A 12,994-nucleotide genomic window follows, 5' to 3' on the forward strand; every position below is an offset into this window, starting at 1 on the left:
TCAGTTAATGTGAAATGGTGCATGGTGACTTAGTGCTGAATAAGTGGGATACCCTAATCCGGCAAGGTATCCTCGTTCTATTGTGCGCCTTTTCTGCGTACCATCTGGAGTTGTTCTCTGCTTAGTATTTTCAGTATGTACCATATGTTTTTGCATGAAAATTCAATAAAATATGCATTATACATGAAAAGTGCTGTAGTAAATAAAGGGAGGATGGAATCCAGTCCCCTTTGTGAACGGCAGGGGCCCCAAATCTTCATAAAAGGTTTAGTCTAGTCTGACGTCTGTGCTTTTCTCCAATTTACTCCGTGTCACTCTTTAGGAGATGCTCTAATTTAAAGCAAAACTCTGCTTTCCTGACGACGTTATTAGGTGTACTTTGGCCGCCCTCTGCTGAGAGCATTGAAATAAGGCAGGGAAAATGTCCTTTTTCCAAGGAAGTAACAGTGGGAGAAAAATCTCCGTGCGTCCATGCGTCGTGTCACCGCTGCTGGTGGTCGTCCGCGGTTTGGTGTCTCTCGCTGTCTGTTTGCTGCCTGTCAGAGGGCAAAGTCTGCTGAGCTACAGCCCTGTTTGGCCTTTAGTGCCCACCACTCGTTGTCAAGGGTGGGGTGGTTTTGTAGCCCTATGAAAATGCAGGCTCAGGCGTTGCCTGTCATGCAAAATTAAGTAGCATTACTCAAGGGGTGGCCACGGGAGGAAACAGGCTTCTCTGCCCAGGCACTACTGCAGTCCTGCTGGGTGGGATCTGAGCTGTGCCTCAGCCCCCTCCACTCGGCAGAGCGATTTGCCACTGCGCGCCATTCCTCATCGGGGTGCCGGAAGAGGGCAGATTTAGATTAGATATTAGGAAAAAATTCTTCACCATGAGGGTGGTGAAACACTGGCACAGGCTGCCCAGAGAAGCTGTGGCTGCCCCCTCCCTGGAAGTGTTCAAGGCCAGGTTGGATGGAGCTCTGAGCAACCTGGGCTGGTGGAAGGTGTCCCTGCTCATGGCAGGAGGGTTAGAACCAGATGATCTTTAAGGTCCCTTCCAACCCAAACCATTCTATGATTCTGTGATTCTATCTCCCACCCCTCCGCAGGCAGTGCAGCACTAGCACTTTGCTTTATTTCTGTGACTGGGAAAGGGTGAAGGGTTTGCTCCAGCGTCAACAGAATAACTGAAGGACTTGCTGTTTCTTATGAACAAAGTGCTCCTGGTCTGCTGCTCTCTCGTCTTTGGGAAGAAACAAGGGTCCTGTGCAGATTTTAGTGCATGTATGAAACAACAGCTCTGTTGTAGCTGTTAATGCTCTCTGTAATGCCCTGTTTTCCATACTTCCTAGCAAGCTGATTTATTATTATATCTTCAGCTGGGCTATGCACCAAAGTGTTTTGATGATAAAAGGAATGTTATACACACATTTAATTACTGCCCACATTTCTGTATAATTTTATCATTTACTGTTTTAGATGAGACATCAAGTTCTTCTACAGGAAAAATGCCCAGTGAAAAATAGATGATTTAAAAGCTAATCTGAGATGAGTTTGGCACTTAGATGTGAGAAAATGTAATTGTTCCTTTCTTCCTGCCTTTTCAGATGGTGCCTGATTACCAAAATGTACAAGAACTCCCCTATCTGGACATGGTGGTTGCAGAGACATTGCGCATGTACCCACCTGCATTCAGGTATATCTTTTTTTTACCCACCTGCATTCAGGTATCTTTTTACCCACCTGCATTCAGGTATCTTCTTTTTTACCCACCTGCATTCAGGTATATCTTTTTTTTACCCGCCTGCATTCAGATATCTTTTTTTTTTCCCCTTCTGATTCTACAGTGTAGATCCCTAGCTCCGTAAAATGGAAATCTGCTCCTGGAAGACCAATGTGCCCTTGGTCTCCGTGCCAACATCAATGCTGCTTGTGTGTTTGAAAGATATAATGTGGCCTGTTGAAGGAAAACTAGCTAATACTGGTATTTCTAAAGCAGTTTTTTACAACACATTGGCCAAGATTTCTTCCTTACCGTTCTTCACATCCTCTAAGATTAGAGGACGGAGCCATTTTGCAGCAGGACTGGCCTTAGAAAGCCAGATACTGCTGCTTCCGTATGCCTTGGGCCTCGGGGATATGGAGCAAAGACCTACCCTAGCCTGCTGGCTGGGGGGTGAGTTACCCTGCCAGTCGTTAAGGCCCCGATCTGTGGAAGGGTTGCACATTCGCACGTCGTGTGACTGAGTTGGACCCCTACCGCTTCGCGCTTAAAACTGTGTTACACTAATATAGCTAAGCTAAGGGCTACATCCATTAAATTTTGAAAGTTTTACTCCAATTCACACAAGACTAATTTTACTAAGTTGTGTGGATGAACTGAAAATAAGGGGAAAAGAAATTAGAAAACTGTTTGATTGCCAAATTTCCACATTATCACAAGCATAAATGCAAATGTTAAGAACGGAACTTTGCAAAGTGGTCAGCCAGTTGCACTGCTTCTCACGAAGGCAGGGGAAAAATTCAGATGACTGGAAAGGAGTCAAAGCTGAGTTTGCTGTGAGAGTCTTTGAAAAATTTACCCCATGATTGCAAGCACCTTAAAATAAAAAAGCTTAAAATCATATTCTCTTTTGCATGTTCACAAAGATCGGAAGTCAGGAGTTTTCCATGGACATCTACAGGATTGTTCAGAGACTAAATGTCACAGATACTCGCTCCTGGATGAGATGCGTGGGGTTTACCATGTTATACACGGTATACGAGTGGAAATTGTTTTGCCAGTGAAAGTGTCAGGGATCTTTGAGTTTCAGCTGAAACACTGGGAAAAAAATCAATGTTTGTCAGATGGGAAACAGAAGGAGAACGGAGCAAAGTTGTTCCGAAGTTTCGGTTGGCATTGTCGGTGGTGTTTATTGATCTGGCTTTTACTCTGATGGATGTGGAATGGATAGGACAGCCCAGTGCCTCAGAAAGACGCTAATTGCCTATGACAAGGATAATGGTGAGTTAGGGGAAAAATCAGTAGCAGCCAAGCTATGAAATATTATAAAATGAGTTGGTTTTTTAAATAAACGAACTTACTAGCCAGAGAACTTTCTTCCCCAGAACTCATGTTTCCACTGTCACCAAATTCATGTAGGGATGAGAAGGATGGCTTGTCAACGTGTTTTTCAGCATGCCAGTGTTTTGTTCCAGGTTTGGAGCCTCTGTGATTTATTTGTCTATGAGAAAGAGGGAGATGGGTGACAGCGAGGAAAGAACGTCATCCTGTAATGATACCAGGCTGACGGCCCCGAAACTGAAATCTTTGTTCAACTTTGTAGGCCGAGGGCAGGGAGCAGCAAAGGGAGCTCCTGCACGTTGTCTCGCCCCTGCGCTCCCAGCTGGTGCCGGGGAATTGCTCCTAGGCTGAGATTGCAGGGTACCCACCTGGGGCTGGGCTGGGGTCCGCAGCGACCACCCAAGCACCAAAAGAGCTATATCAGGATCTGCTGCCGCACACGCACACCCACACACTGTTTTTTACAAGGTTTGCAGACCCAAGCTCGGCTTTGGCAGGTGGCTTTTTTCAGTCGTCTTGTCACGATGAGGTTCCTGAGGACAGTCCTGCTCTGTCACCTGTCACCACAGGGTGGGAGGAAACCGGAGAGTTTTGTTGCTAACGTCATGCCTAGCTTTGTTGAGTGTATGTGAAACGCATGTCTCCAAGGCTTGTGAATTGATTGCATTTTTGTAGCAGCAGCAGCAGAACACTTAGCCCTAATATTAAAATCATCCCTTGCTGAGTTTCAGGTGCTGTCCCAACGTGGGGGAGCTTCTCAAATAAACGAACTCAGAACTATATTTGATGTATGTTTTTTCCTGAAAGCAAACCAGCACACTCTTTCTGCCTGTTATTAGAGATGACTGACACATTTCAACTGCAGTTTCCATAAAAAAATGAGTCTAAAGCAAACATCGGAATCAAAATTGCAGTTGAACAGTTAGCGTTTTGAAAAGCCGTAAGGAGCCAGAAATGCTTCACTGTGAAAAGGGCAAAAGCTAGCCAGCTGGATTGGAGCTGTGTGCTTCTAGGTGGAGATGATTGTAACCTGAGAAGACACCAGCATCAGCAACGGTTGCTGTATTTATCTACTGGGAAGGTGTTACTCCCAAAATTGCAGGGTCAGTCCAGCTGAAGAGATTGACTTTTATGGATCCCTCCTGCTGCATTTTTACCTTTATTAATCATTTGGGATACATGACCCTTACTTTTGCAGGTTCACTCGGGAAGCAGCTAAAGACTGCGTAGTGCTGGGGCAGCGTATTCCAGCTGGGGCTGTCATTGAAACAGCAGTTGGACATCTCCACCATAACCCTGAGTTCTGGCCGGAGCCTGAGAAGTTCATTCCTGAGAGGTACGTGGAGTAATGCTTTCCATTCTTAGGCTGAAGTCCTTATTTGGGCCTGTGTAGATCAAAGACCTGCCTTAAACGCTGTTTCATGTGTTAAGGTGGGCACAGGACTCCAGCCTGTCCAATGCAGACACCAGATCCTGCTGCTCCTTCACAGCCACGGTCACCCACTATTCACCCGAAGCAGTATTTGCACTGGAGGAGCACAATTTAATTTAGATCATAGAAATATGTTATTTCTGCCAAATTCGACAAGTGGTGGCAGTGGCGCATCCCACAAAGGGTGCAAGGTGTGGCCAAGGTTGCGACGTGGCGCAGGCTTTCAGACCTGTTTCCAAATCCGATGCTGCACGTCGCGTCGCTTCTGGATGCAGAAATTCTGCGATGAGATATTCACCAGCATGGAGGTACCCGGCAAACCCGTGCAGCTCCTGGCTGGTTTAGAGCAGCCTTTTCACCTGAGAGCTTGTAACGGTGTGGGCACACTGTGAGTGGGGAACCAGTCCCATCTCCCCCTGGGAATTTGCTCTCTGTCCCTGAGTTAGGCTCCTGGGTCCTTAGCTCTGCTTGGCAAGGCACACTTTCACATGGAGCATTTAGTCTCTTCAGCTGCAGGCGGGAGAGGGGGGGAGCACTCTCAAGCTGGGGCACTGTCAAGTTGTGGGTTTGTACCCTGCCCTGTCTTACAGATGCAGACTTGAGCTTACAGGGAGGGTTTCAGCTGATGTGGTGCTGTGTGGAAGCACGATTTAGTTTTGTGGGCAGCTATATTTTAAGCTCTTTTGTGGGCAGCTGCATTTTAAGCTTTTCTTAGTCTACTAAGAACAAAAGTGCATGATCCACAAACAACTGAGTGTGAGGCAGGCAGCCCAGAACTGCCTTTGCCAGTAAGAAAACGCATCTGTGGTGTAGGTGGGTTTGCCCAGTGCGCCTTCTGGAGCAAATCTTGGCACATGCGGTGCCAGGCACCTTAGGCCATGAAGAAGAGCAATGCCAGGGTTAGAGAAGCCCAGAGCTTTTGCTGGGGAGGAATCTTAGCAATAACTGGAAGTCTGGGGTATATTTTTAGCAACGCTTATCTAGAAATGCTGTCTGAATTGTTTATTCACCACTCTAACACTAGTATGAAAGCGCATTACAGGGTAAAATGGATAGTGGGGGCTGCAGTCCCCTTGACTCATAAGGCACTGTTTGTCATGAATCTGTGAGCCCTTTTGAAATTTCCTGGAGGAACGAACCATAATTACTACCACTCTCCCCAGCTTGTATCAGCTGGTAATGTTAGTAAGAATTATAAAATGAGAGCTTAATAAAAAAATGAATTAATCCAACTACAGCCTTTTTCTCCCTAATATTTTGGTTTGAAATCTGCCTCAGGAATAATAGAAGAGAGACTTTAAATTTACCAGAATAATATACAGGGGTGAGCAAGGCAAGAATTGCATTAACCTGTTTGCCTGGGATATGCAACAGTGCTCAGTACATGAGTCAATGGTCATTCAATCTCAAATTACGGGCTTCTAATGAGTTAATGGCTGTTCAGTCTCAAATTACAGGCTTCTATAGTACTTTCTGCAGTAGTATCCCAATTTTATTTAGGATATCTAAGCGTGGGGATGGGGTTAGCAGAAATATGCAATATTATTTTTTTTCCAAACCTCAAAATAGCCTGTATTACCTCTCATCTCTTTCTACCCTGCGTGAGTTCTCTGAGCCTTAGCAGTCTAAAGTTATTGCAAATTGTAACCAAACAGATCAGAGATTTTCAGGGATAACCCTATACATGAAGGACAGAACCTTTATCCACGTACAGAACTGGAAAAGTAGCTCTGTACTACCAGAACAGCTCCAAATACGTGATGACATGGGAGGACGGGGTGGATTTCCAGGGTAATGCCATCGCTGTAAAGGTTTGCGTGTTTTAAGGAACAACTCTGGTCAGTGACTCAGCACAGGCCAGGATGAGCCTCACCTTGTTGATTATGCATGGACACTAATAACTTGTGCTGACTGACTCTGTACTCTTGTCTGTACTTATTCTGTCCAGTATATAGATGCTGGCAAACAGATTTTACTTTTTTTCCTTTGGACTGCTGTTCAGATAGGAATTTTGTTTCCTTCGTTGTGGAAAAAAAAAAATAGAAAAAAAGAGGCTCATTTATAATGGGTTGATCAAATATTTTAAAGCTCGCTAGTTGTTGCAGATCTGCATACAGACTGTCACATTAATCAGTTTTGCCAACTGGACTCTGAGGTACTTCAGCTCTAAGAACAGAACTCTCTGCAATTGCAGTGTTTCCCAACTGGGAACCTGGTCTCTCTGGGCCAAGAGCAGAAAGAAGGGCTGCACTAAATTGTCATAACTGTCTTCTATGGCCTGTCCAATCCTGTGAGATTTCGTCTCCCCTTGCAAGCTTCAGAGAGAAATTCCCGTTGATCTGCATCTGCAGCGCTCGGCAGGGAAGCGCTGTTGCTAATTCTAGTTAGTTCACGTTGCAGCCCATTCGTTTGCTCTTAGCTGTCATCTCTCCCTCATACATGCAAAGGTCTACACAGCTAGCATGTCTGCACCTGAAGTTATCATTCTTCTCCGTGGGGTTATCAAATGAAGGCAATTCATTGTAGATTGGAGGTAATTCTAATGTCTATCTGTCCTCTCCTGGAATCACCAGCTGACAAAGGCTGATGGCTGTAAGTCAATTACCAGTTTACTTAAGGGCATCAGCCCCATCAGGACAGCATCTGTCAATGGTTCCCTTGGCCTGTACATTGAGACAAATTGAAATATAACCACCTTTTGAGATGTAAATGAAAAACATGGAATCAGGAGCAAAAAGCATTTCTCGAACCGGTTTCCATCTCTGCACCTTCTAGGTTTACAGAGGACGCCAAGAAGGAACGACATCCGTTTGCATACCTGCCCTTTGGGGCAGGACCCCGTGGCTGCATGGGCATGAAAATGGGTTTGCTGGAGACAAAAATGACTCTGCTGAGGATTTTGCAGAAGTTTCAATTTAAGACTTGCCCAGAGACTGAGGTTTGTACATACAGAGGCTTAAAGGCCACACTTGTCAACGTCAGGGAATTGACAGTGTGTCGCAGACAGGGCAGCTGGCTTGCCTTTGTGATTCCTCTTCATTCAAGAAAACTGCTAGAACCACTGCTATAATAAGGAGAGACAAGAGGCCTGGACTGCATGTTTTACTCAAAATGTGATTTAACCTTTATGATTTTTCAAAAAAAACAAACAGTTACACAGCCCTGCCTTAGCGCAGAGCAGTGTAGCAATGCTGCAGTCAAAATCATAGAATCATAGAATGGTTTGGGTGGGAAGGGACCTTAAAGATCACCTGGTTGCAACCCCCCTGCCATGAGCAGGGACATCTTCCACCACACCAGGTTGCTCAGAGCTCCGTCCAACCTGGCCTTGAACACTGCCAGGGAGGGGGCAGCCACCGCTTCGCTGGGCAACCTGTGCCAGTGTTTCACCAGCCTCATGGTGAAGAATTTCTTCCTAATATCTAATCTAAATCTGCCCTCTTTTAGTTTACAGCCATTCCCCCTTGTCCTATCAAATACCTTGATTTATACAGGGTGAGAACGGGTGTACATCTTGCGTGGGATCTCAGCACTTTAGTATATGCCTGTTGCTATATACATTGCACCTGGCACTTACTCAGCAGCTCTAGAGTTTATAGAGTTAATTTCTTTCTGTTCAGATCTACAGTATACCTGGGCAACCATTGCCTCAGCCTCTGGCTGTAAATTCTGTTTAGTATTATACTACCACAGCTGACTGTAAAACAAGTACTTTACAGCTTCCACAATAATCCTGGTAGGAATTGGTCCCCCAGCAAAAAAGTCTGTTTGTGGGGGTGTTATACACACATGAACAAATACATACAGCTATATATAAGATGCTCTTTTTTCTTTCAGATTCCTTTGCAGCTGAAATCAAAAGCTACACTTGGACCAAAAAATGGAGTCTACATTATGCTAGAATCTCGCTAAAAGAAAATGTACATCCTGAAACCTCCTGGCATGGGACCCCTTGTTCAGTGACTCACTGGGTATAATTATTTTTCAAAACCCGAAAGACAGGTAGGACCCTAAGTCACACTGATGGTCAGTAGGTGCTGCCTCACTTCCCTCCTGTGGGAGTGCCTCCAGTCACTTTTTAAAATGAGATGTGGGCTCCACCATCTTTTTGGTGGTTTTCAAATTGCTTTGAATAGTATCTTTAATGAAGTATTCCACTTTCACTTGCTTTTCTACATTACACTTCTTTTCACTCATCTTTGAGAATGCTTTCTTCATGCTCAAGTTCATTAAATGGAGCAGGTGTGAAGTGTACACGTGATTTACAATAGATTTTAATTACAAATCATTATTTCACGCATCCTTCTCATGCACTTATAAGTCCCTACTCTAGAAAAGCCCAAGGGGCACCACATTTTTAGCAGAAGACCTGGGATCCAGTGCATTGGATTTTACCATAAGCTGTGCTAAAAAATCAAAGTTGAGTCTCCGGCACAATGCTTACTCTCTCCCTGTGTCTGTAAAGTGGAAGGAGTTGTACCTTCTTCATCCTTTTGCAGTGATTTGAAATACACTTAGATTAACGATATGGACTTGGCACACTGCATCAACATGGCTGAAGAGGAATGAAGAGTTCCCCTGCTTACCAGTGAAGTTCCAGTAGCTAAGGCCCAGGAAATGAGGTGACAGCCATTTTGCTGACTACCGAACTGCTGTTGGAAAGGTGGAGAAAAAGAATATATGAATTTAAAGAAAGCAGGAGGACTGGAGGAAATTTAAGGGTAAATCAGAACATGTTGATATAGCATGTGCTTCATGTTGAGGCCTTTCCTTTCCAAGCATTGCAATTGGCACCATCCTTGTCTAGCTCATTGACTTCATGAAATGAAGAGTGCTGCATGCACTAAAGCCAATGGCAAAGAGTGGGACCCAGGATCATCAGTCCCAGCAGCTCTTTTGATTCCTTATGTGACCCTGGAGCAGGTCACGTCCCAAGTGCCTCACTCCACTCAGGAGGGAACTTGTCTGCCAACGGCAGCAGCACCACGGATCCATTCAAGATCTATGACTCTGCACATGGATCTTCACAGCCAAAGCAGCAGTACTCTTCCACTCCTCACATTCCCTCCATGCTCTTTCCTGTTCCTCTACAAAGCCCTTCAATCACCACACAGCTAGTGGAGCATCACACAGCAGTGATAAATTGACCAGAAAAAGACCCAAAATATTTCCTTCAGTGGGCACCACAAACTGGTTGTCTGTACAACAAAACCATGAGAGGAGATGGTCTCAGTCTCAGGGTCCTTTTTTCTTTTTTTTTTTTTTTTTTTTTTTTAAGTTTTTATAAATAGCAAAAATTGTTAGGGCACCATAAAAAACAAGGAAGCACCTTTTGGTTCTGTGCAAGTGTTGACCTTCTGCCTGCTGACATACTTTGCTTGAGGTTTCCTTATGTACAGCATCTCTCTTGGTGGTGTGTGCAGAGAAGTGTCATGGCAGCAGGATGAAGAGGCTGACTGCTCAGCTTCACTGCAGGGATTGCCTGAAGGAGCCATCTGCTCACTGATCCCTAGCTAGTTCCCTAGTTTCTCTCCAGCAAGCACCTTTTGCTGCCTGCTTCCCACATGCTGCCTTAAGACCGATCAAATTACTGTGTCTTGCTCCTGGAAGAGTTTATCTTTCTTTTTCATGTTTGTTGTTTGTTGGGTTTTTTTTTTAAACCAGAACTGTACAGGTAATAGTGGTGAAATACTGACCTGGCAGTCTTGGAATTGTTTCTGTTTGCATGGAGCATCTCTAGCATGCTAAACAGAAGTGCCCTGTTACAGACACACCAATTATATGACTTACTGATGGAGTGATTGTTATTTATTTGAAAAGCAACAGGCTGTATATACCCTATTTTCTGCACGTTATTCATCATTTTTCCCTTTAGAAAATAGTGTGCTGGCAGCTGATTTACAGTACAGCTTATACATATGTCGTGGTTTAACCCCAGCTGGCAGCTAAGCACCATGCAGCTGCTTGCTCACCCCTCCCTGCTGGTGGGATGGGGAGGAGAATCGGGGAAAAAAACCAAGTAAAGTTCATGGGGTCAGATAAAGATAGTTAAATAGGACAGTGAAAGAAGAAATAATAATAATACTAATAGTAGTAGAATATACAAAATAAGTGATGCACAGTGCAATTGTTCACCCCTCGCTGGGCGATGCCCAGCCTGATTCCAAGCAGCAATCGCAGCACCTGGCCAACTTCCTTCCCAGTTTATATGCTGACCATGACATCATACAGTATGGAATATCCCTTTGGCCAGTTTGGGTCAGCTGCCCTGGCTGTGCTCCCTCCCACCTTCTTGTGCACCTTCCCAGTCAGCAGAGCGTGGGAAGCTGCAAAAGTCCTTGACTTAGTATAAGCACTATCTAGCGACAACTAAAAACATCAGTGCGTTATCAACATTTTTCTCATATTAAGTCCCAAACACAGCACTCTACCAGCTACTAGGAAGAAAATTAACTCTATCCCAGCTGAAGCCAGGACAACATGCAACTGGCAGAAAAGTTGGATGGACCTGGCCTAAAAACTTCTCACCTGCCTGAGTGACAAGGAAGCTCATTCCAGTCTGAAATAGGCTGCCAAAGGCTTGTTTGTCCCTTCAAAGTTTTTTTACTGTTTCTTTCCTGAAGTGAATTAGCAGGTCGTTGTGTGCTTCATTTTTGACCAGATACTCCAAGCCTAGATCAAGCTTGTGCCTTTCTTCCATATGCTTTTGTATGGACAGGTAGAGAAGCAAGACAGCGAAAAGGCTGACAGCTTTCCAGTAATATAGAAAGCGCCCCAACCCATTTCTTCCTTTCAAACAACATCTGCTGAGAGTCACCAGACACTGCACAGATGTTTTACCCGGATAGTTAATGATGCTGGCCCTCACCCTGGCTGCGTGGGCTCAGCAGCACAGCTAAGGCGCGAGCTGTGCTGAGGGACCACCGCTGCTCTAGCCCCCTGGAAGCACGCATTTGCAAAAACCAGGACACAAGCCTGATAGCAGCTCTCCAAAACGGAAACTAGGAACCTCATGTTAATCAGAGTGTGTTTGTGCACCCATATAACATGGTCCCAAACTGATCCTGAGCAGAGCCGACTTTGGGATTCATTAAAAAAACCAAACCCTAATAAAAAAAAAAAAGTTTATAGTTACAACATCAAAACATAACTTTATATCCTTAAGTTACGGTGAGTATTAGCATTTGTGGTACAGCAGGCTTCAGTCAACAGCAGTTGAGTCTAGGGAGGAACAAGGAAGCCTATTTAAAATAATTTCTCTCCTGAGAAACAGTGTGTTGTCTTGCATTGCTGAGCTGTGGGTTTGTTTAAAATCAGGCATGTCTGTTTTACAAAAGGGTCTTAGTCATTCTCTGACAGCTGATGGAAAGCAAAGGCTGCTTGGTAAAGCTTCGATTAAAAACATCTTCTGAGACTCTGCAATGATTACAGAAAGCTGTCAGTATAAAATGGTATTTTTAATGAGATTGCTGATACAGAAAACCTTTACAGTTTTGTACTTTATAAATAGTATTCCTAGAAAAACAGAGCTGGGTGTTAGAAATTATTATGCTTCATGGATTGCAAATTTGAACTATCTCTTCTTACCTGGCATTAAACTGCAGAACTTCGTCTCTGTGTGTGGTGGTTTCTGGAATGACCACCTTCTCATTTCCCTTTGTTAAATGTTGTTTCCATCTCGGACACAGCTTCACTCAATATGAGACTCTTTTGCACCTTTACAGTAGTAAACATGCTAGAAAAATTTAAAGTTGACTTTTGAACTGTTTATTTCATTGCTTGGCTCATACTGGCCCCACTCTCTTTCTTCAGACTGAAAAGCCTCATCGGTCCCCGAGATGTTTGCTCCCTGCACTGCTGGGTGCTAGGGCTGCTTTCAAGGGGGATTCCCTCAGGTAGCATTTTTGAAAATAGAGATGAATTCATGACCAGGCCTGAGAGCAAGGGAGTTATTCAGGCCTGTGAAGCCTTTTCCCTGGTAAAACAGGCGAGCACCGGTAACCCTGGCCATGTAGCAGCCAGGGATTTGAGCTGGAAGCCCTGCAGCATTTCCACAGCTCCCAGCTGCCCTTTGGCTCAAAGGCAGCTCTGCGCAGTGGTTTCCAAGAAGCAAAGCACAAGTCTCCTCCAAGCCAAGCAACACTGAGCACGCTACGGTAGCTGGACTGTGCCATCCACCCAAGTTCCTCTCACCCACCGCCCCTGCTTTGCCAGGCTGCAGGTATCAGAACTGGGGAGCTACTGCCACCCCTTCGCTGCCGCTGCTTACAGACAGCGCATTGACACCCACATCTTACAGAATCCAGGCAGTGTCATGACAAACCTGATTACAGGTAAAACTCCTTCAACGGCATGGTGGGTTGACCTTGGCTGGCTGCCAGACCCCTGCCCAGCCCGGTGGGGTGGGGGGATCAGAGGTTCAGAAACTACCCTGCTCCACACCACGCAGCCGGCACAGCAGAGCTGTTACTTGCCCTCTGCCTTGCCAGGATGGACCTGTTATCAAAACCCTCCTCACGCAG

At 45.1% G+C, this 12,994-nt stretch overlaps 1 protein-coding gene across 6 annotated transcripts in view; it reads left to right on the plus strand.

Annotated features, from left to right (window-relative positions):
- Positions 1-12,222, plus strand: part of TBXAS1 (thromboxane A synthase 1) — a 249,957-nt gene extending 237,735 nt beyond the window's left edge. For all 6 annotated transcript variants that reach the window (XM_075428425.1, XM_075428429.1, XM_075428427.1 and 3 more), the window contains 4 exons: positions 1,584-1,672; positions 4,239-4,376; positions 7,248-7,410; positions 8,310-12,222. In XM_075428425.1, the coding sequence (XP_075284540.1) occupies positions 1,584-1,672; positions 4,239-4,376; positions 7,248-7,410; positions 8,310-8,384 (465 nt within the window). In that variant the 3' untranslated portion in view covers positions 8,385-12,222. The remainder of the gene's footprint in view (positions 1-1,583; positions 1,673-4,238; positions 4,377-7,247; positions 7,411-8,309) is intronic.
- Positions 12,223-12,994: the final 772 nt, after the last annotated feature.

Source organism: Opisthocomus hoazin, chromosome 8 (genome assembly GCF_030867145.1).
Source record: "Opisthocomus hoazin isolate bOpiHoa1 chromosome 8, bOpiHoa1.hap1, whole genome shotgun sequence".
Lineage (NCBI taxonomy): Eukaryota > Metazoa > Chordata > Aves > Opisthocomiformes > Opisthocomidae > Opisthocomus > Opisthocomus hoazin.